The sequence below is a fragment of the Danio rerio genome, chromosome 4 (genome assembly GCF_049306965.1).
Source record: "Danio rerio strain Tuebingen ecotype United States chromosome 4, GRCz12tu, whole genome shotgun sequence".
In the NCBI taxonomy this organism is placed as follows: Eukaryota; Metazoa; Chordata; class Actinopteri; order Cypriniformes; family Danionidae; genus Danio; species Danio rerio.
The window spans coordinates 68,630,582-68,656,634 of record NC_133179.1 but is presented as its reverse complement, the minus strand read 5'-3'; the positions used below and the strand labels follow the sequence as shown (position 1 = coordinate 68,656,634).

Sequence of the window (26,053 nt, the reverse complement as noted above, 5' to 3'; positions counted from 1 at the left end):
TGTACTTATAAAATGTGTACTTACACCTTAGCATATATATGTACGTACACTTTTGTAACTACATATTAAGCATGTGTGTACTTGAAATGTAAGTACAATGTAAGAACATGAAGGTACAATGTAAGTACACTGTAACAAATGTGTAATTTGGGCTGTAGGTACATAGTTACTAAGGCCACCTAATGTAAAGTGGTACCAAAACAGGTCATTGTAATGCAAAATGTAAGTGATGTTTACCGTTATGGTAGTTGGCTGAATTGCTTTTGTTCGTTTTTCAACAACCTGAGAACTTGTGACACGGTCCCTTTGTTGTTTTTCACGCGATATTGAATATTCGGTCTGAAATCGCATGTAAGTAACACTTCAAACAACACTAGCATGATTTCTTTGACCATGAACGCTGTTGTAGTTTGATAATAGTTGTCTGCTAGTGTGATTTCGCTATTTGGAATTTGCAAACAATAGTTTTCTAATATTTTATTAGGGGAGCGTAAGTCCGAATGTGCAAATATAAAACCAACTTTACCTCTATTAATTTGCTTTGGAAATATTTTTCTCTTTTTGTAAATAATTGTAAATGTTGTTATAAAACAGAAGCTTTAAATAAAAAGAAAATATATTTCCTTAATCATCTTATAAACAAACTTTAATATAAATAAATAATAATAATTTTTTAAACCAAAAACCTTTTTTTATTTATATTTTGCTTACTGAAATGCAGTATTACTTTGAAATGATTTCTAACTCTACACAAAAAGGCTTTAAAAACAACTGAGATTTGAAAACATTTATAATCTTTTTATTTAATGTATAAACTGTATTAGAGTGATGTAAAAACCTTTTCTGTTGTTTGTTTTTTTCTTTTGCTTTTTGTTTTCCTTTTTTCAAAAAGGTTTTTTTTTTCTTTATAATGCACTATGATTGTATATTCTCACTTTAAAAAAAGGAGCTGGAGCTCAAGCTCCCCCTTGCTGGATGGAGCTCAGCTCTGCCCAAGTGGCTCTGCAGTAAATACCTTTTAAAATAAGACTAAGATTTTAATATAGTAGCACTATAATAAAACACTAATAAAAACATGCTTTTCAGTAAGTGTCTTTTTTCTCCATATGCTCCATCAAATCAGCTTTCTTTATTAAAAGCTAATATTTGCTTTTTACAGCACCGATGACTAGAGGTAAATTAAGAAACATTACCAAGTCACTGACAAACACTTACGAGATTCTCCGCCTCTTCCGTTTTATGGCTTAAAAGTCTGCCTCCAGTACAGCCACAATTTTTCTGGAGTTCTGCTTCCAGTAAAAGGAACCTAAATGAGTACACAGAACATGCATACAAGTTATTTGTGAGATTTTACATGTGAATGCATAAAAAGAAAACAAAAAAGTCTGACAACTTGATTACATGGTAAATAAAGGTGAATATTTTTTTTTTAACTGAAGCACCTCTTGTTCCTAAAAAAAAGTCTAAAATCTCAACAGCATTGTGGTCTGTCAAAATTACTGTGTCATTGGTTCCCATTGCATCTTTCACTTTGGCCATCAAAATCGGTACAGTTGCCTCTTGCTCTGTAAATTTTATCACCACCATTTTGCTGGTGTCAAGTTTGCTATTTTGAAACTCCCCCAGGCTGACAGTCCTAGGATTAATAACAGCTTCATTTAGAGTTTTGCACAACAATGAACATTGTGTACATGTAAGAAAAAAATACCCTATAGCCATGGAAAATAATTTAAAATCTTACTTGCTAAAGTATTTCGGACATTGGGCCCTGGGTGGCAGTGAGGGACTCGCAGGGGTACAAGGTCTTGCAAACCGAAATTGGCTGCTTGTTGAAGGCGCTGGTGCAGAGGCAGCAGCGTTGTCATTCGCTATGGGACACCCATGGACCTCATAATGAGCTTTGTCTCTGAGATCCAATAGGCTGAAGTAGCCATCTGATCTCGGAAACAGTGCCACATTTGTGTCATCTGTGAGGTACAGACTCTGGGTGCTTACCTATAAAAATAAAATATAAAAATAGTACTCTTTAATAATTAGATAAATACAAGTTTTATATATATATATATATAAAATCTATAATTTAAAATGAATGATTGAAATATTTCACTTTTTGTGTAGTTAACTAATTTAACATGTTTCACTTTTTGAAAAAAAGATTTGAAATACTTTTAGGTATTCTTTTTTTTTTTTTTTTTTGAACTAAAACCAAATGTCTGACTAGATTTTCCAACCTAAAAATAACCAAATAAGCTCCTTCGATAAATATTATTATGTAGTATTTTTGTTTTTTAGAGAACCAAAGCCTCAAAGTTAGGACATACCGTCAGTCAGCGGCTCGTCGCGTTTTGTAAAATGTGCGAGAAAATGTGTATATTCTTTGATCTACACAACCCTGAACGCATGCCATGCATGCGCAGGACGTCACGTTTTCATATATTGGTTTACACGTTAACAAAAACTTTGTAACTTAACATTTACAGATTTATACATTTTCAGTCTTAAAAACACCGTTGTCGTGTAAATCAACAGATGACTGCATAAAAGTTTCCTGTTACAGTACGAAAACGTCGTGTAATGTTAAACGGCCTAACGTTAGAATGAAGCGATAAAGCAGTGTTCTTATGTCAGCTACGTGGTTGCACCGACCTACCTGGAAGATTTTTGAAATATTCTCCACCATCATGTTCTCCTCCCTCAATGTTACTCTTTTAGCTGAGGTAAAAAGCACAAAAGATAACGACGATAAATGCTCCATTCTGCTGCGAACTGCAAAATGTACCACCGGAGTCCAGGACACGTTGACGTTACCCGCGAACTGAACACGGCTTTTCTTCCTTTAATTAAGTGCTGTTGGCAAATCAACTTAAAAATTGTATTTGCACCCCCTACTGGACTGGAGTGACCTTATTCTTCGCAGACAAGCGGGCGCTGCCATTTGAATCTTTTTGGCACGAGACTTCCGGTCTCATTCACTTCCATTCATTTTTAGACATTAAAACTGCTCGTTTCGCTGTTTGAGGTTGCAAACTGATATTTCCTTGTTATATTATTCTACTTGGTCTTTATAGTCATGCAAACATTTGTTTGTAAAGCAAGTAGTTTGACCGTTTTTTGCCGTTTATTATTCCTTGTCATTTCTCCCATAGGCGACTGAAACGGAAGTTCTAAGACAATCGCGAAAACAGGCGCACTTCCTCATTTTAGAATAAGGTCAATACTGTACTGTGGTTAAGAAAATCTCTGCTAGTGACAAATAAATTACAAAAATAGACACAATTTAATTTCCAGATCAAATTAATTATTAACTTCTATAGTTAGCCTAATAGATTATGGATTTTATTTATGCTATTTCCGTTTAATATATTTTATTTCAATTAGCTCTCCTTATGGATGAACTATGCTCATTTACACATCAATTATTAGCAGTTATGAAAAATATTAAAATGGGATATTTTCAGTGGTGTAAAGTAACTAATTACAAATACTCAAATTACTGTTAATACATTACTTTTTCTCAGGATTTGTCATTTATTGACTAAGTTTAAAAATCTGTGTTTTACTCTTACTTGACTACATTTTTAGTGCTGTATCTGTACTTTTACTTCACTACTTTCCTTCAACTTGCAGTCACTACCTTTTTCTTGTCTATAGAGATTAACAAAATTAGTCATGTGATTCCTGTCCAATTAAATCACACATAGAAGGTAAATAGCATCATAATGAACTACCTCAAGGGTCATTTATAAATGCAGCAAACTGTTTGGAAGCATTAAACGTGTCCAAGAAGTAGCCATTTTTTTTGTTTAGATTTTCCATTTGTTTTATCATGTTGTGTTCTATATACTTATGTGTGTATATATATATATATATATATATATATATATATATATATATATATATATATATATTTATATGTTATGTCCAATAAACTAACACAAAAGGAGCTTTGGGTGAACAGCAGTTTACTGTATGAACTTCTGATATCACATTAATGAACACATTAATGAACAATAAAGAACTGGTTAGCAACCATAACACTTCCCCCCTCCCACTAAGCTCAAGTATGAAACATAGTTTCGAAGTCCTGGAAATGCGCAGGACGTGCCCTTGTCCTCACAGGGCGAGCTGTCATGGCATCTTCAGATCCCTGACAGCCAGGCACGTGCACACATAGGGCTCAACCTGTGCAGTGCACATGCCCTTTTTAGTCTTGGATAGAAAGTGCCCTTCCAAAATGATCAAAAGTGCCCCCGCGACGCAACACCCTCGGTCCCGCCCTTCAGTAGGCGCGCGACAACACTACTCTTGAGTACGCGCGGCAACACAGCTGATCAGAACGCGCGCGACAACATCGCTCTTCAGTACGCGCCCAGACAGGTCAGACAGAAATTAGCTCAATTTATTACTGCGGTGTGGCCTACAGGCTCTCACACAGTCCTGTACTCTGATCTTTGTGGGCCGAACATGATGCTTGCTGCCGTACCTGGTTCTCATGTTGAGCTGATGTTGGTGAACTCGTGCTTGAACCGAAGTGTTCATCGGGAGCTGATAAGGTGGTCTCAGCTTATTTACTGTAATTCCAGCTCCCGGCCAAGCATGAGACAGGCAGAAGACACCCCAGTGGTGGCATGATGGGTAGCACGGTAATGCAAGAGGGTCTGGGAGAGAGCAGCCTTAAAGGGGAAACCTTGGGCAAGGTGTGCACGTATGCCATTTTTCAGACTTTGATTGAATCTTTCCACTCCGCCATTAGCTTGAGGATGGTAGAAGGCAGTGCGTATATGGACGATGCACTTAGCAGCCAAGTATGATGAAAACTCACTGGAAACAAACTGTGGCCCATTGTCAGTGGTAATGACTTGTGGAACTCCCCATCGGGAAAAGAGTTGCTCCAAGAAATCGACCAATGCGGAGGCTGTAACTAAGCCCATAGGTGCAACCTCTGGCCATTTTGAGTGGAGGTCATACACCACAACAAGAAACCGCTGATGGTGAGGAACAGAGGCGAGCTCCCCACAAATGTCCATCTGAAGATGTGCCCATGGCTTGGTGGGCCAGTCAACAGGTTGCAAAGGTGGCGGTGCTGGGGCACCTGTTTGACCACTAAGCAGACAAGGTGCACAGTCATGTACAAGAGCGTGTAGCTCCCTGTCAATCCCTGGCCACCAAACTGAATCTCGGCATCTCTGCTTCAGTTTAACTATCCCCACGTGCCCCTCATGTGCCATTGCCAGCACCTGCCCCCTAAGGGATGGAGGAATAACTTCTCTGTGCCCCCGTGCAATGCATGACTCACCCCAACATGTCAGTTCTGCTCTGACTCGTGAGAAAGGTGTCAGGTCAGCGCTTAGTTGAGATGGCCAGCCGTTCTGAATGTAGGTGCTGCAGGTAATGAAGAGTGGGTCTGCCGCAGATTCTCCCTTAAGTTCTTCAAGTGACAATGCAGTCTGCAATGGCTCATACACTAACTGCACAAGTTCACTTTCTTAGTCTTATTCTGGCTGATTGGCTGTGCTAGCTGGATCTGCCATTGAACGGGACAGAAAGTCCGCAACCACATTATCTTTTCCAGGAGTGAACAGCAGCAGGAAATTGTACTGATTCAATCTGTCAGCCCGTCTGTGAAGCCGTAGAGGCTTGTGACCTGTTCCGGCAGAGGTCATGAGGGTAGTAAGAGCCTGATGGTCTGTTCTGAGTGTAAAGGATTGTCCGTATAAGTACATGTGCCAGCGCTCACAAGCCCAAATGCACGCCAACGCCTCTCTCTCCCCCACCGAATATTTCTGCTCCACAGTACTCAGAGCCCGCGAAGCAAAAGCAATAGGCCTTTTAACGTCATCATGCAGCTGTGACAAGACTGCCCCAACTGCTACCGCTGATACGTCACAGGTCACCAGGGTGGGGCTGGAGAGATCAAAATGAGCTAGGGTTGGTGGAGATGTGAGAAGACGCTTAAGTTGATGAATAGCCTGCTCACAATCTGCTGTCCATGCCCAGGAGGTGTTCTGCTTGAGCAGTTGTCGTAGCGGGGCCGTGATTTCAGAATACTGGGGTTCACCAGCGTGGGGCAGAAATGGCTCCGGGGGAGGCAGAGATAAAGCAAACCTAGTCGCCAAATGTTATGTCCAATAAACAAACACTAACGGAGCTTTGGGTAAATGCCAGTTTACTGTATGAACTTCGGATATCACAACAAAACGAAAACAACATACGGCAGAGCTGCCGCATATGCGCCACAGTCACTTTACGACAGTATTACTACAACAGATAATGACAATAAAGAACTGGTTTAGCAACCACGACATATATATATATATATATATATATATATATATATATATATATATATATATATATATATACACACACACACACACACACACACACACACACACACACACACATACATACATACATACATACATATATATATATATATATATATATATATATATATATATATATATATATATATATATATATGTAGTTTTTATAATAAGGCATTCGATAAATAGTTTTCAGCTAAAAATTGTAAACTTTAATTGTGAGCTGGCTGTAAAATAGATTAGAATTTTATGTTCATTTAATGAATGCTCTGTCTGCTTCTCTGATGTATAATACGCCATAAATTTCGCAAACATACAGTTTCTCACAAATCAGGTTATTGCAAAGCTTGTAAAATAGAATGCGTTTAACAGTGGTATTACATCTGTTAAATAATAAAAATCATAATTGCAAGATTATGGTATTTTGACGTTGTTAAACATTCAGCAAAAAAAGTAGCACGTTGGTCAAGCAAACCTGACCTGTTTGTTGGTGACAAGCAACTCACTTGAAAAGTGAAATCCTGCCATCTACTGGACATAAGTGTGTATCGTAACCCATGACGATTAGTGACACCAATAAAACACAAACATAAAAAATAATAATAATAAACGTATATTATTCTAAATAATGACTTATGCAACCTTATATGTATTAAATACATCGCTTTCTAATTATGAAAATTGCATAATAAACCTTACAATTTGCTGGAGCCTTCATTATCTTTTTAAATTTAGTATAAACCATTCCCCAAAACAGGCAGTATTCAAAACACAAGTTCTTTACTGGACAAAATAATTAGTTCATTTTAAGCCGCAATAACCAAGCAAAGTTCAAACACTCAATTTGCTTAAAGTTTCACTTTTATTTGATACAATATCATACAGCTAAATGTTGCATTCTTGATTTATGAGCACATTTATAATGTATATTGTATCAAAGCTACTTGTTTAATGTTTACTTAACAGTTTTTAAGCATTCAGAATGAGTGAATGGGGTAAACAAACTATTTAAATGACCATTTATATTTCAGGCTGTTTATCTGTATGTTAATACATGCTTTATTCTCAGTTCTGAGAGCTTATCTAAAGTTAAGAATAGCCTGCTTTGTAAATCCCTTATAAATGACAATTAAAAGATCATGCTATTCTAGAAAACAAAAAAAGCAAACAAAAACATTGATTTTAAAAGCGCTTTTTGGTGTCTGGAAATAGGCTACATAGTATTAATACACAATTGCATTTAATTCCTTCCTTCCAATAGGCTATTTTTATCTGACTTAAAGGACCATATCTTTCGTCTGCGGAACTCCTATAACGTGATGTACAGAAATTATTCCAGAAATGCTTTTGTTATAATGTTTTATTTAGTTGCGCAGAGTTAAATACCAAGCAGGAGAGAACGAATAAGAATGCATCGACCGGTACGCTCAGTTTAACAGGCTATACGCTTGAAATAAAATATATCTAAGGTAGAATAACAGCAGAGGACTACAGGCTATTGACCAATCGGCAGAGTAGGGGGCGTTCACATGCACGCCCACACACTGTGTTCGTTTTTTTGATCAAACAAATAAACGAACTCATTATTTCGTTTTGGTTTTGTGTTTGTTTTAATATTCCGTTTTAAGTTAATAAGCAAAATGACAGATGAGTTTTTTGTTTTTTTGTGTGCCAACAGAATAAACAGAAAAACTAAATATTGACCGTTTTTCAAATATTTCGTTTTCCAAAATGAAAGGAATAATCAAATGAACGGATGATACACGGACTATTTTTTGACTCATTATTTCGTTTTGGTTTTGTGTTTGTTTTAATATTCCGTTTTAAGTTAATAAGCAGAATAACAGATGAGTTTCCGTTTTTTCTGCCAACAGAATAAACAGAAAAACGAAATATTCATCGTTTTTCTGATATTTCGTTTTCCGGAATAAAAGGAATAATCAAATGAACGGATGATACACGGACCCTTTCAAATCTGCTTGACGCTTTGACACAATGTTGTAAAAAGTAGGACTAAAGATGAATAAATAAGGCAAATGGCTTGGCAAATGGCTTGGCATCTAGGTTACGTTGTTATCTGTCATGAAAAAATAACTTCTTCATTTCTGTTCGTTTTGTTTGCATTTTACAGATGCAGTTCGAACGAAACCATTCGTATTTTGAATATTTGATTTTGAAGAAGCCCATTAATCACTTCGCATGCACCATGCATGGACAAAGACTTGGAGGGAAAAATGTGGAGGCCACTAATGTAGGCCTATTGTATGTGCAATGTATATAGCCTAGTTTTTTTTTTTTTTTTTTCAAAATGGTATTAAATCTTTTTGTAGTTCAGTCTAATGTATGTGGTTTGTATGTGAAATGTAAATAGTTTTTATAGCAATATTAAGTTTATTTTAAAAAGTTTATTTGTAGTTCATACTAATGTTAATAGGTTTGTATGTACAATGTATATAGTTTTTCCATAATGGTATTAAATCTCTTTGTACACTGTAAAAATTGCTGTTAAAAAACGGTCAGATTCTACGGTAAAATAATGTTTTTTCACTAAAACAGTAATATTCTGTTAAAAACAGTGCTTTCTGGGTAACATTTTTGTTTTCGAGAAAGTAACCAACTGCAGAAAACTGTGAGCTAACAGAGTTCAGATTCGATGTTTTGAAGTCTGTTTGAAATCACGCTTTGTGTCCTTGTTCACTATTTCATACAATAGTTAACTAATATAGTTCACCTGACAGTTTTAATGAACACTAATGAGTGAATTCAGACACTGATGAACACCTGCTGTTAATAATTACAATTACTGAAGAAAAGAAACAAGAAACACAAACAGTGACTTGAGTTACAACATTAAATAAAATCAAATAAAATAAAACAGCTTCAGTCTCAGCAGAGGATCATTAAACAACTCCACAAACAACAGCAGACACACACTTATTACTGACTGATTTGACTTCCATACTATTCTCATTGAGATCCAACAGGAATTAAGGTGTTTTTTGTGTCACCGTAATGGAGTGAGGGGCTGGTTTAGTTGGGCTCTTCACCCTTGAACTTATTAATTCAGACTCTCCAATTACTATAATCAAGAGTTAAGAAAATGCTTGTATTATAGCAATCAAGTTGGGAAGTCAATAAATAGAGAAATCTATTTGTCTGAAATTAGTTCTGATAAATCTGGATGAAGGGCCTCATGCAATAGATTTTATGCTTAGTTGCAGGTATTAATTTAATTAATGAGAAGTGGAAAAAGAAAAGATACCTGCGTAATTACTTAACAGTTAAGAAATAACATACAAAAACAGTTCAGTTTTGACAAATACACACTCAGACCTCATGAATCTGACCTTGTATCTCAACAATGGTAACATCTCAAATGTTTCATGCTGCAATGCATGCTGGGAGTGGCACTGTACAAATATCCCAGCATGCATTGCGGTATAAATAAATGTTGTATAATGGTCTAACAGTTTTCTTTATTTGTGTTTATTCTGCTTTTGTTTATGTTTAGACTTTCAGTTGCCTGTTTGTGAGTTAAACTGTTAATTTTGTTAGTTGTCACCATTGTTGATGTTCATATGCTGATTATTGATGTCTCTTTGAGTGCGATTTACACCATAGAGCAGTGTTATTGTCCAAGATATTCTTAAAAACTTCCAGAAATCATTGCCATGTATAGACATACAATGTAAAACAATAGATTTAACATTGAATAGGAGCAGTAAATTTGATTATACTAAATGAGAACAGACTCTGCCATTTAATAGCAACATGAACATCACCAGATCTTATTTAGGTTTTTGGCTGGCTTGCCACATCAAAAGAGCTTTTTTAAACAAAGTTCTTAACAATTGCAGCAGCCACGATATATAAATGTTAAAAATGACAGGGCTAAGAGCCCAACTAAAGCAAACTCTGTTCTCCATGATGGTGACGTAAAACTTTCACTTTTTCTCAAGAAGAACTTTAGTAGATGTTATACAAAAATACATGTATTAAGTAATAAGTGTAGCTGGTGATGATGTTTGTAGAGTTGTTTAATCATCCGCTGATCATTTAAATGATTTAATCATTTGTTGTTCTTCAGGTTATTTCATTATAAAGCTGTGACTAAAGTTTTGTATGTTCTGTTTTTGTTTTTTCCCTTCAGTATTTCTTCATTTGTTTATTGTTAATCCTCAATTATCATTTAATTAGTCAGTTAATTAATGAATTTACTTCAGCTTTGCTACATGTTTCTTGAACACTCAGTAGTGTGGACACTTCAATAAAAACTGAAGTATAGGCTCTGGGGTTTAAAGGGTTAAAGGTGTGAGAGGTAAAAACACAGTGTAAAAATGTATTTTAACAGTAATATACTGTTAATTTACACAACGGAAGTAGACTGTAAAAAAACAGTAGATTGCTGGCAACCACAGCTGCCAGTAGATTACCGTTAAATCAAGGAAAAAACAGTATTTTACTGTAAAACCTGAAGCTAATTTCTTCTGTGTGTCACCGTTGTGGAGGAGAGTAGAGCCAGTGTATGAGTTAAAGATGAACAATGAACTGCTGATGTTATTTTGCATGTTTCTCTATTTAAAGATAGTGGCTGTTTAGTTGCTGATGCAGTCAGAATCTCTCTGGTGATTCCAGATTTACATGTATGTGTGCTGTTGTGAAAAATAAGACATTAGAGTTAAACCAAACTTTTCTAATTAACTAAAATAAGTTATCATTATGATTATGCTTCTAGGCATATATAGCACATTACTTTATAAACTCATTCAGCAGTTGGCCAAGTTGAGGCAGTTGCTTTCAGTGAACAAAATGAGTTCACTTGAGTATTGTGTAAATCAATGTAGTCCATGTATTTTTACAGCAACATACTGTAAAATAACAGTACATTGCTGGCAACTGCAGCTGCCAGTATTTTACTGTTTTTTAAGGGGACAATTTTTAACAGTGTATATATATATATATATATGGAATATATATGTGCTTTCACCATCACTTTGGCTAGCTACGTTCGTTGACTTCTGTACCTGATGGATTAGGTATTCTTTCAACCAGATGAGGTATTGGTTCTACAAGTCTGCAGAAAGGGTCTCAACATTTAATTCAATTAATTGATGTTGCGCTGGTTAGGAGAGTGAAACACCAGCTGGGGGAAAACATGGGACGGCCTCCACTTTAATTTATCCTGCCTGAAAGAAAATAAAATAAAAATACAGTAAATGATGATCACAATTACTAAATATAAAAAACCATTGTCAGCTTATTATGATTAAAAAGAGGATCATTATTTATTACATGATAATTACTTAATTTGTGAGAAAAAAGTTTGCCTAAATGTTCATTTCAAAGCTGCAAAAGAAACTTATGTTATTTAAATTACCTGTAGTTAAAGCATCAAGATCTTCATGGCTCTTTACCATATTCTTCTTAGCCTTGTCATTGTCGACACCCCTTGGTTTACAATTTTTTATTGGTGGATGACTCTCTCACAGAAGATCTTATAGCTTACACCGTAGATTGGCTCATTTCTAATTAAAACAAATATTATTTATGTTCTGTAGCTATTACACTGGCTTCTATATTTGGAATGCATATATCGTGTACATGTACATGTAAAAGTAATGGACCAAGCAAAGTGAGTTTTTTTATTCTTCAGAAGGAAAATACTTTGACAAATTATTTCAACATTCTTTTACCCTCACATATGACTAGATATTCTATTATGCTGAATTATTGTTACAAGTGGTCCATGTAGATTAATGTTTAACTTTTGAAATTAGCATTTGTTTTAATTAAATATTAAATTGTTTTAAATGCAGAAGCAAAAAAAAAACACTGTTTTTCTGACGCCTGTGTAACTGTTCCAGTAATCTTTGTCAAGAACCTGATGCACTGTCTTTGTCTTTAACATGCACAAGAATGCTAGGGTATTCCTTTATCTCAGCTTTTTTAAGCAACTGACCTGTAAAAAACAAAAATTGAAAATAAATAAGTATTAAGAAAATAAACAAGTTTTGACTGCTCAGGCAGTATATGTAGGCAAAAACAATCTGAGTGTCGAATAAACATTGTAACAGACCATTTTAAGGAATGTAAACATTAACAATAGTCCTGATGCATTTCCTGTTTTACATTTTTAATTTCCATAGCTTCCGAGAATATGAAAAGGTCCACATATTGATAAATAACATTAATTGAGGTAAAGTAGGTTTGATATTCACACATTTGTTTATTTAATGGCCCATATACTGTTTACCACACTAAGATGATTATTGAGTCTGAAATAGCATGCAAGAATGACTTCAAAACAATATTAGCACTATGTAATTGACTGTGAACAATGCTTTACTTTGATAGTCATTGACCGCTAATATAATTACACCATGTAAAATTTGCAAAGAAAACTTTTCTGAAATTATATTACTAAGCAGAAAGTTTGAATGTGCGAATATAAAACCCACTTGACCTCTATATAACATTATGAAAGCTGATTTAATGGGAAAATATGACTGAATTGACACTTGTTACAGTTATGATATAACAATTAGGAATTCTTCAAAGGCCAATGGCATAATCTAAATCAACACTTTTTATTTAACGAGTGGAAAACCACAGTGAACATTGCAAACGCAATGAACCTTGGGATCGTGACATACAATGACCCCAATTTCAATGAATAATTTAATAATAAAAATATCAGCTAAAGCATTTTTTTAAACTTATTACTTTAAATGTAATATTTTTTAAGTAAAATAAAATACATAAAATGAATTAATCAAAGTTTTATAGGCATAATTACCCTAAAGTGGGCAATCAAATATAATCTCACTCATTAAATATTAAGTAAAGGATAACATATTTATCAACACCAACTAATCTCCTAACTAAACACTTGTTGCATGCCTTTAAGAGAACAGTTGAACTCATCGGTGAACTCACTGGTGATGCAATTTGACCAATAGCTGAGCGACTATCAGCAGTGTATCCACCTGACTTATGCACAACACATCTGATGGTATCAAAACCCCATTAATAAGGCAAGAAATCCCACTTATTAAACCTGACAGGGCACACCTAAGTGAAGACCATTTCAGGAGACTACCTCTTGAAACTCATCAAGAGAATGGCAAGAGTGTGCAAAGCAGTAATCAACGCAAAAGGTGGCTACTTTGAAGAACCTAGAATATGACATATTTTTAGTTGTTTCACATATTTTGTAACGTATATAATTCCACATGTGCTTATTCATAGTTTTGGTGCCTTCAGTGTGAATCTACAATTTTTATAATCATGAAAATAAAGAAAAGTCTTTGAATGAGAAGGTGTGTCCAAACTTTTGGTCTGTACTGTAGATGTAATATGTTGACATTTCTTACATTCAAAGTACCTAGCATTCATTTCATCCAGAGCATTTTCATCCGGAGCATTGTCTGGAGGAATAATTTCCTCATCTTCTTTGTCGTCATCATCATCATCTTTCTCATCCTCCTCGTCTGTGAAATCTGAACAATGAGAAACATTTTATTTTCAGTTTTTAACAATATTTCTAGCACCAAAAAGATGCATGCAAATATTGTTGAAGGCACTGTAGAAACAGCTGAGAACCACTGCTGTAAAACATTTTCATTTAAAAAACTGTTAAATATATCAGGAAACATTGAACAAGTTTAGTTGTTACACAGTAATAATGAACAAAAATATGACATATGATATTAGAACTTAACTTAGAAACATAAATACCTCCAATTTTATCCAGCGACTTTCCTTTTAATCCATGCAACTTTCCATATTCCAACGCCAGCAACAACGTTGAAATTTTTCCGCTTTGAAAAGTGGGCTCAGACAATCTATAGAACTGTCTGCGGACAGAGATGTCATGGCCCAAAAAATCTGCAAGATTGTCCTGTCCGTTTATTTTTAGGTTCAAAAATTGAGAAGTGGTGGCTATATGTTGGCAGATCTTGGTGGATTTGAGATCATCAGGCTTCTGCATCAGGCACCGCATTCATCAGCTAGTCTTTTCAGACATTGATGTCCTCTGTAATATGTCATGCAGTTTGGTCGAGGAAAAAGGTATTCGTTTTCTTCAGACACACCACATTCCTTTCTTTTAGCAATAATCAAATTGAGTGAACCGGTCATGCGTGGAGTATGCAACACTGCTACCTTTCTCCTTCATTTTCCTTTAATTTCAACTCGGCTGAAATATCTGCATAGCTTCTGTTCATAAGCTGACAGTCCTGTGGATTCTTGTGTATGTGTGTCTGTCTGTCTGTCTGATTGCACTGAAGAAAATGACTCGATTTCATTTTTGATACTTCTCCAATCCATTTTCTGTTGCAAAGAACAATCTTGGTCAATGTACACAGCAAATTCATTGGTGTTAAATTTCAAGTGTTGTGGTAATTCAGAGTAAAGTGTTAAAATTCTAAAGTTAGATAAAGGTAAAATAACCCTCTCGGCGTTAGAAGCTGATTTGCCTCCTTGTCACAGAGTAACATGTATCTACCTTTGTAGAAAACCCTTGTATTTGAGAAACTAATCAGAGTGTCTGAAATCTCGCCACACCCTCATTCACCTGGCCCTTAAATTAGTCAATTAGTTTAGTCCACTAGACAGAGGGAATGACCACAAATAAGTGAATTCAGACACCTGCTGTTGAACACCTGCTGTTAACAAGCACAATCACTGAAGGAATAAGAAATTGAAGGAAGAAATAAAACTACAGACACAGCCTCACACCAAACCAACTGAATTAAAACAGAGGATTAAACAACTCCATTAAATAATAGTATAAGCAGCTTCACTGATTACAGTTTGACTTCATTTCTGTAAGAATATTTGACAATGAACAGAGGTTTATATTTTTTTTATTAAAAATATTTCATTTGATCCACCATCATGGAGATCAGAGGCTGCTTATTTGAGCTCTTGAAGCTTTACTCTTATATCCTAATGTTTCTCTGACTGTTATAGTTGTGTTTCTAAAACTCATCAGCTATAGCAAGAAAGGTCAAGAGAAACTATACCGTTTGTGCCTAATTGTTATAGATATAATTTCAGGTTTTTAATAAGTTGATTCATAAAGATATGCAATTATAGTTGTATTAAAACTGCATGGGACAATACTTCTGACAGTCTGCTGCTCTTCATAGAAAATTCAACAAAAAATTAGGATGCAATTAATAATTAGAGTGTCATGCACTGAACATTCAAGCTCCAGCTTTCTCATATGACACACAGGCATCAAGAATCAGGATATGAACCTCAAACGTGGTTGCTAAAAAAAAAAGCTGCATAGTTCATGCCGCAATGCATGCTGGGTGCCAGCATAGTACAAAGCTCCCAGCATGCATTGCAGCATGAATAAATTATGCAGCTTTATGTTTTTACAATCTCTTTCTTTTGCTTTATTTTGTTGTTTTTGGGAGGTGATATTTCAGTAGTGTTTTTTTTTTACTTGATTTTTATTTTTTTGTTTGTCACCATTATTGAGATTCAAAGACTAATTGTTGATGTCTGTGTGTTTTTAAGTTCTGCCATAGCTCAAACTTTCTCATTGTAAATATTGTTTTTACTTTATTTTTTATTATTGGAGCTTCAGTGGTTTCATTTATGTATGTATATTATTTATTTCTCACACATAACTAATATGATATTGAGTTAGAAAACAAGCAGGGAAGGATGGCTATGATAGCATAAATAATATCTTCAGCCTGACACTTTAATTTGCTTTCGGCTTTCCATGCTACATGCGTAAATAGTGTAATTAACACTAACTATAGCAGCCAAAATAAAAGACAGTTATAGCAAGAAGTTGAAGAGCCTGACTAAAGTAGACTCTGTCCTCCATCATGGTGACTTCAAATGAACAACAGAAATTTCTTAAAGAGCTTTTGTTCACTTGACAGAAATAGTTAAAGATCAGTAATAAGTGAAGCTTCATGATAAGTTGTTTAATGTGATGAGTTTTTTTTTTAAAGATTTTTTGAAAAATAACATTTTTATTGTGTAATTTGTTTTATTTTTATTGATTTTTATTTTATTTAGAGTTTTTTTCTCAGTTGATTTCATCTTTGGTTTTGGCTGTAATTTGTGTTTTTCTTTCCTTCAGTGATTCTGCTTGTTAACAGTTGTTCATCAATAATTTTCAATCCTCCTTTAATTAGACACTTAATTGTCTCATTAACTTCATCACTGTCTGAGTGTTCAGCCCTCTGTAGTGAGGACACTAGTTAGGATTTTGCTCTGGAATTTAAGGCTTACGTGCGTTTGATTGAAAAATACAGACTATGGGATTTTTTTTTTAACAGAAATATTCTGGAAACTGAATTTACGAATCTAAAATGTTGAAAACAGCAGATTACTGGCAACCACTGCTGCCAGTATTTTGACATACATTTAACAGATATTTTACACAATAAGAGTTTGCTAATTAACACTCTGGGTGTTAAAAATTTTAACACTTTCAAAAATGTTATTTTACACTTATAGTGGTTCCCATATAAACACTGAGGGAGTGTTAATTTTAACTCCAAGGTAGTTAAATCTAACAAATCTAAAATTTGCAGTGTGAGATCGATAAAAAATACAGACTGTTGAATGTGTTTTTAACAGAAATATTCTGTAAACTGAATTTATGAATGTGAAAAACAGCAGATTACTGGCAACCACAGCTGCTGGTATTTTTACGTAAAATCTAAAAATGAAAAAAAAAAAATGAAAAACAGCTAAACAGGTTTTGTGTCACCATTATGGAGGATAATAGCGTCTCTGTTCAAGTCCAAGATGAACTGAGTTTATTTGATGTTATGCTGCATCTTCTTTTCTTTAAAGGTAACTGTGTAGTTACTAATGCAGTCAAAATTTGTTTGCTAATTGTAATCACACATGAAAACATTATTGCATCTGAAGACTTTACATTTTTTTCTACTAAGCTATAATTTTGTAAACTGAACATTGTTTTTGTTCATGAAATATGGTTATTTTTTGTAAATTTATACAGTTATATAAAACTTCCATGTTTTTCACAGAAAGATTCTGGCAACCACAGCTGCTGGTATTTTTTCGGAAATTTAACAGATATTTTACACAATAAAAGTTTGCTAATTAACACTCTCTTGGTGTTGACAATGTTAACACTTTCAAAAGTGTTATTTTTAACACTTATAGTGGTTCCCATATAAACTCTGAGGGAGTGTTAATTTTAACTCTAAGGTAGTTAAATCTACTATCTAAAATTTGCTGTGTGATACTCAATTATATATTTCAACTAAACCTGACGAGACGTCTGAACTTTCTAAACTAACTGAGTGTTTTAAAGACATCAAAGACTGGATGAACAACAATTTTCTTCTCTTAAACTCCGACAAAACAGAATTATTACTTATTGGGCCTAAATCTTGTACACAGCAGATCTCGCAACTCAATTTACAATTAGAAGGATACAAAGTTAGCTTTAGCTCTACTATAAAAGATCTGGGTGTCATATTAGACAGCAATCTAACTTTTGAAAATCATATATCCCATGTCACAAAAACTGCCTTCTTTCATCTGAGAAATATCGCTAAATTACGAAATATGCTATCCATCTCAGATGCAGAAAAGCTAGACCATGCTTTTATGACTTCGAGACTGGATTACTGTAATGCTCTATTTGCTGGCTGCCCAGCATCCTCTATTAACAAACTTCAATTAGTACAAAATGCAGCAGCCAGAGTTCTGACCAGGTCTAGAAAATATGATCATATAACCCCAATTTTATCCTCCTTACACTGGCTGCCTGTTAAGTTTCGTATTGAATTTAAAATATTACTTCTCACCTATAAAGCTCTAAATAATCTAGCTCCTGTTTATCTAACCAACCTTCTGTCTAGCTACTAACCAACTCGCTCTTTAAGATCTCAAAATTCAGGGCTTCTGGTAGTACCTAGAATAGCAAAATCAAGTAAAGGAGGTCGAGCCTTCTCTTTCATGGCTCCTACACTCTGGAATAGCCTTCCTGATAACGTCCGAGGCTCAGACACACTCTCCCAGTTCAAAACTAGATTAAAGACCTATCTGTTTAGTAAAGCATACACTCAATGCATCACCTAGCGGGTTCCACACAGGCTTCTGCATCTTGTTTATATAGACTATGAACAGCAGCTACGCTAATTATTCTCTTTATTCTCTATTTTCACCTGGGGATACTCATCCCGAGGTCCTCAGATTATGCGGAGTCACTGATTGGATCCAAGACTAGCGACGTGATGATCCCAAGGATTCCATATCCGGGACCAGGCCATATCCTGAGCTACTGCTGCGCTGTTGGTCATAGGGGAGTGGAGAGCATGAGACTGATTCCAGTGATGCTCCAGGGACAGACGAGTCTTTGCTGAGGCCTGCTTCCAGCCTCCACCGCTGAGACTGCAGCTCTGCACAAGACTTTTGGTCAGCGGAGAAATGAAAATGGTCGTGCTGAACTGAGTCTGGTTCTCTCAAGGTTTTTTTTCTTCACTCTCCTATTGGTGAAGTTTTTTTTTTTCCCTCTCCGCTGTGGCTACTGGCTTGCATGGTTCAGGATCTGAAAAGCTACACATCGATGAATTTGCTCTTTAGGGTTTGGACTCTCAGTAATAACTTCAAACCACACTTAACTGAGCTAAACTGAACTGAACTGAGCTTAAACACTAAAAACTGAACTACCCTGATCCAGTTACTATGACCATTTATGTGAAGCTGCTTTGACATAATCTACATGGTAAAAGCACTATACAAATAAAGCTGAATTGAATTGAATTGAATTTTGATTTCGATGACTTTCCCCAATTGCTCAGTTACTTCTGCATTAAATGGCAGTTGGGAGATGAGCAAGAGTGTGAGCTCCTCATCGGTTTCATGCAGTCCAATGACTTTGATGATTTTTGTTGTCGGTCTCTGATCAGCAATCTGGAAAAGAAAAAAAATTATTCAGGTGTATTTATAAAAATATATGAAACACTAGCACTTACACATATACCTTATTTACTTTATATATTAATTAACGAAGTAAAAAAGTATACTTTAAAGTCACTAAATTTTAAAGTAAATTTTAAATTTACTCACCCTAAAGTGATTCCAAACCTTTTTATTTCTTTGTTCTGTTAAACAAAAAAGATATTCTGAAGAAAGCTGAAAAGCTTTAATCATTAACTTCATTGTATTGGTTTTCTTCTACAAATAAAGTCATTTGTGATTTGGTTTTCAGCTGTTTTTAAAAAAAATCTTTTGTATTTAACAAAATATAGAAAATTCTTATTTTAAACCACTTGATGGTGAGTAAATTTTAATTTTTGGGTGATTTAATTTTTCCTGGAGGGCCGGTGTCCTGCTGATCTTAGCTCCAACTTGCTTCAGAACAACTGCCTGGAAGTTTCTAGTATACCTAGTAAGAGCTTGATTAGCTTGGTCAGATGTGCTTGATTAGGGTTTGAGCTAAACTCTCCAGTACAGTGTGGACATCCCTACTTTAAAGTATACATCAAGTTAGCACACAAGGGTTTTCTGGTTTATGTTAAAGGGGTGGTCCAGAATGTATTTTTAAGGCTTGGTTGCGTTTATAAGATGCAAAGCAATGTGTGCTCATGTTTCACTTAAAAACAACTTCAGGTTTTCCATATATCTTACTTTTATTATATACAGATATTCTGCTTGCATGAAAACGACTGTCACATTTCCTAGTTCCTCCAAAACGCCCGCCCTCAAGTGACTCTGATTGGTCATCTAACATAATGTGCTGCGATTCGTGGATCAACTGTATGTCACACCCCTACAAGCACCTGCTTTTGTGCAGTGTAAACAGTCAGTCAACCTCATGCCTGCTCTCTAAATTAAAATCTGACAAATGTCTGTAACGAGTGAAAATGTAGTGCGGCTCCTTAAAGAGAGATCGCCATGGTGTGTATTGTGTATCTGAACTATCTGTAGATGCATGTAACACGAAAAGCTCATGTCCATGGGACCGAAGTTTCTTTTTCTCTGATGCTCAGTTTTAGTTATTTTTCAGTAATATACAGTGACACTGGTGACAGAAGAATAAGAACAAGATGTGGGATGCTTTAATTGATTTTTCTGCTGCAACACGAGTTAAGTGAACTACACTATTTTTTTAACAACGCGTTACATGATGTCTTTCACATAAATTTGGAATATGCATATGCAAGTAATATGATTCGTTCACATATCTTTTGTAAGTTCATTAAAAGCTGTTCATAGAGACACGCACGCGCTGGTGAAGAGTGGGTGTGTTTACAGCAGTTAACGGTGCCAATTAGCATTTCCTGTTGTTTACATCTTTGCTACTGCATACTGTAAACGCTAGACACAGTGCATGTCATGATCAATTTTAACAAATAAAAACACAAGTTGTGGTCACAATTCACAGGTTTTGCTTGCTGGAGCTGCTCCTCCTTTGAGAAGATTTTAACCGAATCCAGCACTGAACTAGTAGAGATTCTGGTAGCTGTGTTTTGTCAAATCATGCTTGCTATGCATCTTATAATTCTCTGGAACATAATTAATATTAAACTGTGAGCACTTCTCTCTCTGTGTCGTGTCCTTTTGAAGCCCAAATACAGAAAAAAAAAAGCTCTGTGAAAATAGCAGCGTTTGGATGGCTTTTTAGCTCCCTCTGCTGTAACATTACAGTGCCTCTGGCCATGCCCCTTAGCTGCACAGTTTGTGTGTGTGCGCGGTAAAACACCTTTGTGATCTCGCTGGCCTGGATGTATTTTTTGTAGTACCCAAATTTCGTTCATTGTAGGCTTTGCTAAGCTTACTCTGTAAAAGTCAAGGTCTCCCTTTTCATTGAACTTTGAGCATTTTACATTCAGAGATGCTGTTTATGTTCACACAACTACATTACACATAAACTAAAGTTTAAAATATAGTGGACCACTCCTTTAAACACATTGCTCACCTCAATCCTTGTGTAAGCAGAGGAGTTTAATTTCCTTGATCCATCTCTCTTCACGACCGCTTTAAGGTGCGTCACTGTCACCTCTGAATTCAGCTGAAACTCCTTCAAGGCCGTGTCCCGCCAAAAAGAGACATCAAATGTGTTTTGACTACACTGGAGTACAAAGTCAAGTATAGGCACCTCAGAGTTTTGCACCATGGCCATTCTTGGTACCTGTACCTGTGAATTAAAAGTTCAATTAACAAATTGTTGAATTTACAGAACACATTTATAGGTTTGTTTAAACACACCAAGTTAAGCCTTTTAAATGTCACTTTTAAGTTGAATACTAGTGTCTTAAAGAATATCTAGTAAAACATTATGTGCTGTTATCACAGCAAAGATCAAAGGAATAGATAAAAGGATTCATATATTTTTACTACTAAAACTCCATGAGTTTTTTCAAGACTGTGATGTAAATTTTTAGAACCTAATATTTCATGTAGTGTCTATGTATATGTGATAAATAGGAAAGAATAATGCATGTTCAAATTTATTACAGCATATCATAAAACACAATTAATTTAGTTTAAACTTATTTTTGTATTGTGTAAAATTTATTTAGATAATACTTACACAGCACTAATAATGTGAGAGCATGTTTTTGGCCAAGGACAGAAAAGAAGTTAAAAAAGCCAACCTATATACAAGTATACAGATATTTGTTAAACTAATTTTCATGACTTTTCTTATACTATGAGTTTTTCTATTTTTCCAAAACTTTTCCATGCCTGGAAAATGTCATGTCAAAATTCCATGATAGACCCGGAACCCTGATAGAAATTAGTTATTAGAACTATTATATTTAGAAAAATGTTTAAACAAATAACTTTTTCCATTAAACAAAAATTGCGGGAAAAAAACAACAACAAAAAAACAGGGGGGCTAAAAATTTTGACTTGAATTTTGACACACACACACACACATACACACACACACACACACACACATAAGTGTCTTCTCTTGGATTTTTTCCAGCTGTGGCTGCAGACTCTGTTGGGCCTTTTAAACTAATCTACAAACTACCTATCCTATGGCATTGTTTAATTGTCAAATGTTGTGAGCAGTATTACAAGTCAAGATCGCATTTATGTAATACGAGCGAATCTCTGCTTAGTGCGCCATTTCCTCTTTATTGGAGACATTCATAAATATTCCTAGCCAATCTAATAAATGTTGGAGACATACTCGTTACATAAATGCTCTAAATCACACTTCAGCAGCATTTACTTAAGAGCGCACAAGAAAGTCTGCGCTTGAGCAGTGTATATTTGAGAGTGTGTAAAAAGTTTTGTGCACAAGCAGAAGAAATCGGCGTGCAAGCTATGACATTCGCATGCTCGTTTTACATAAATGCGATCTCGACTTTTGTTATTGAAATATCGTCACAGGTAGTTGGTAGATCTGTGCAATATGTCTACTGCCACAACTGAAAAAAATGCTATAAGAAACACTGTATATTTGTGCGTGTGTGTGTGTGTGTGTGTATATATATATATATATATATATATATATATATATATATATATGTGTGTGTGTGTGTATGTATATAAATATGTACACACACACACACACACACTCAGATCAAAACATTAGCTGAATGATTCACAATTTGAAAACGTTTTATCATATGTTCAAATTTTATTTATTTTAGCTATAAATTTAGCTCAAGTTTAAAAACACTTTTTGCAACATTATTAAATAAACTCACATTTTTAATTGTCCCTTTGAGGGTGAGGTACCCCCCTCTTGTATAGAGGTTATGTTCCTCCCCTGTCAGATGCATTGAGGGGGGATGCAGTATTTGAAGGGCGGCGCTGGTAGCAGACTCGGCCAGGTTAAGAGGAGCAATTCTAAAAATTGTTCTTTTTGCACTAAGAAATAAACAATCTTGACATATTTACAGCTAGTAGTGTAGTTTTTAATCACATAGCTTAACCCTTCCTGAAAAGGTGCTTCAGGGGAGTTCCAGGGCAAAGTGTAGCTTTTTTCAGTGTTCGCGACAACACTTAAATGAACAATTCTTTGAGCACCCCGGCAAATTTGACCATCTTTGATTGTAAAATCTACACTACTAGCAGTGGTCCTGTGCCCAATGCACTGGACGGTAATGGGAACGGTAATGCACGGAAGTAGGGGAAACTGGATTTTGAAGCCATTCTGTTGGTGAAACAAAAGAACAGGAAAACAGAATTTAGTCAAAATGCAGTTGCCATCGCTACTTGTCAAATTTGTTAAATGAACAAAAAACATGAAAACCTTTCAATAACAATACATTTTCTTGCTAATGAAACCAGCAAACAAAACTTTTTACTTAAGAAAAAAACTATTTAATTACAGAAATTATTCATTGAAATATTCATCATTACTTATTGTAAGACTGATTTACTTTGGCTTGGCTTCACAGCTGACAGTACGTGCACAGCCGAAAGAGTGAGAGAAACACTAAATAAATATATCTCTGATGTAAATAACTCAGATTAACTTTTCTAAATACTCAAAAATTACATCTAAGGTGGCTGCAAAACATTTCTACAACATTAGAAATGGTTACTTAACTCATTTGCCTTATTTGAATTGGGGTGTCTAATTTTAATGCTTGCAATTATAATTATTCAAGACATAGTCTGTATTTATTCTATTTTCTGTCATTTATTTCTCATTTGTTGTAAAAAAAATGTATTTGATGATGCTGACATATTACATATATTATACATATCTAACACTCTTTTAATAGTGCAGTACTGTACAAAAATGTCAGCAACATATTTTACCTGCCACGTGGCGCCTGAATACAAAAAAAGTAAACCAAACAGTGATTTAAACTTCAACCTATTGACAAGCAACAGTTTAAAACAGTGTCATAATAACTAAAAAATATTGTTAAAAGTTAAATTATGTTTTGTTTCTCGCATATAGTTATACATTTATGTGATGTGGGTAAAAGGTGTTTAAATGCAGCTACCACCGCTAGTATATTTCAAACCTAAAAGCTTGTCAAAGCACTGATAAATGCATTATTAGCAATTAGTTTAAGAAATTGTGAATAATATGAGGATCACAATCCCAGTGATTCACTCCTAAATATTTTACCAATTGAATTCATCTTAATTTCTATAGAACTTTTTACAATGTAAATTATGCAACAGCAGTTTATCATACACTACTGGTCACAAATTTGGGGTCTGTACGACTTTTAAATATTTTGAAAAAAGCTTATCCTGCTCATCAAAGCTGCATTTATTTTATCAAACACAGAACACATTGTAAAATGTTACTGCAGTATAAAATAACAGTTCAAAAGTAGTTTATAATTTAATTAATTTATTCCAGTGATTTTAAAGATTCAGCTTTATTACTCTAGTCTCTAAGATATCACTCTAATATTAATATTAGAATTAATGGTAATAAAATCAATAATGACTGGAGTAATAGTTTCATTTGAAACTGCATACAATAATAAAGCAGTTATTTAAATATTTTTAAATAAATATTCAACTTTATTTTTTTTTTACATTTAATAAATGTTATTGGTGAACAGAATAATTGACTGTCAGAAAAACTGACCCCAAACTTGGAACCGGTAATGTAGATGAAGAGAACAAAAAGCCACAAACACTGATAACACCACTACACACACAAAATTATAATAAAAGGTAAATTATTGGAGGTTTATGTTCTGTTTCTTTTAGATGAAACTAATAAATAAGAAATATGTAACAAATTAACACAACTGTACAGAGAAAACAGAATTCACCTCAAATACAAGCAAGCAGCACACGACTCAGGAACAATTCTGGAAAATAAAAACAAAAAAAGGTTATAAAAACATTGATCAAAACCAAAAACACACACACACAAAACATATGGTAATCTTAATATAAGATGCGAAAGCGATTACGCCAGGAACAGTTGTGGAGATTTATATATATATAAAGGGACTTCAGCGCTTGACGGGGACTGCAGTCATGCCATCTGCGATTCAGAGAGACGGTCACGCTATCTGTGCTTTAAATTGCAGTGCGCGTCTACTCGGTGTTTCGCGGTAGATTAAAAACGCGCGTGTTTAATGCACCGCAGTTTTAAAATCTTGTTTCGCTTTTATTCGCGTAAATGATTTCAAATGAGAGATAATAAAAAATCGTCACTTTTATTCATATTTGGCTACATAATAACCATGACTTGTATGTTGTCTGTGCTATTATTTCTTTGTTTTGCTGTAACTGTGTTTTATTTGCGAGTTTAAAACAAAATTAATAGTATTAAAGTCATTACAAGGTTGTCATATCTATTCACATTCCTTTTCTATTTTTTACAACCTACTATTTAGGTGTTTACTGTGTAACTATGTTTTATTGGTTTATTTGTGTTTTACTGTGAATATTTCCCCTTTTTTCATGTGGAATGTTGCTAAATTAATGGAAAAAAAGATCATTATTGTGCAAATGTTTATTTTTCCTACTTAAATCACATATAAATATTAACATAACAAAAATCATGTAAAACACTTACTTTTTTCACAATCCTATTTGAAAAAATCCATAAACAAATAAAATCAAATTGTTTTCTGTTAACTCCTCCAGATACTTGTTCTACATGTCCTGATGTACCACTGTGTCCACTTTTCATATCATATTACTGTTGCATATTTTAATAATGACACGCTACAATCATGGAAAATACAGTGTTTTTATTGTACAGTCATAGAAAATCACCAATATCAATTTGAATGAATGAACAGTAATTTCACAAT

The 26,053-nt window shown here is 34.6% G+C and overlaps 2 protein-coding genes across 3 annotated transcripts in view; both read right to left on the bottom strand.

The window, feature by feature from the left end:
• LOC137491476 (tripartite motif-containing protein 16-like) overlaps positions 1-26,053 on the bottom strand; it is a 157,370-nt gene that overhangs the window by 73,785 nt on the left and 57,532 nt on the right. The gene's annotated exons all lie outside the window — the stretch shown is intronic.
• Positions 564-5,630, bottom strand: LOC141381855 (uncharacterized). Of its 2 annotated transcripts, XM_073949009.1 has the most exons (5): positions 5,297-5,630; positions 2,651-2,712; positions 1,742-1,995; positions 1,443-1,636; positions 564-1,306 (listed from the first exon to the last, which is right to left on the bottom strand). In XM_073949009.1, exons 2-5 carry the CDS (start codon positions 2,681-2,683, stop codon positions 1,245-1,247), a joined length of 543 nt encoding a protein of 180 aa, XP_073805110.1. In that variant the 5' UTR covers positions 2,684-2,712; positions 5,297-5,630; the 3' UTR covers positions 564-1,244. The 2 variants fall into 2 exon arrangements, with proteins under 2 accessions (XP_073805110.1, XP_073805109.1); XM_073949008.1 differs by lacking the exon at positions 5,297-5,630 and having other exon boundaries at positions 2,651-2,817.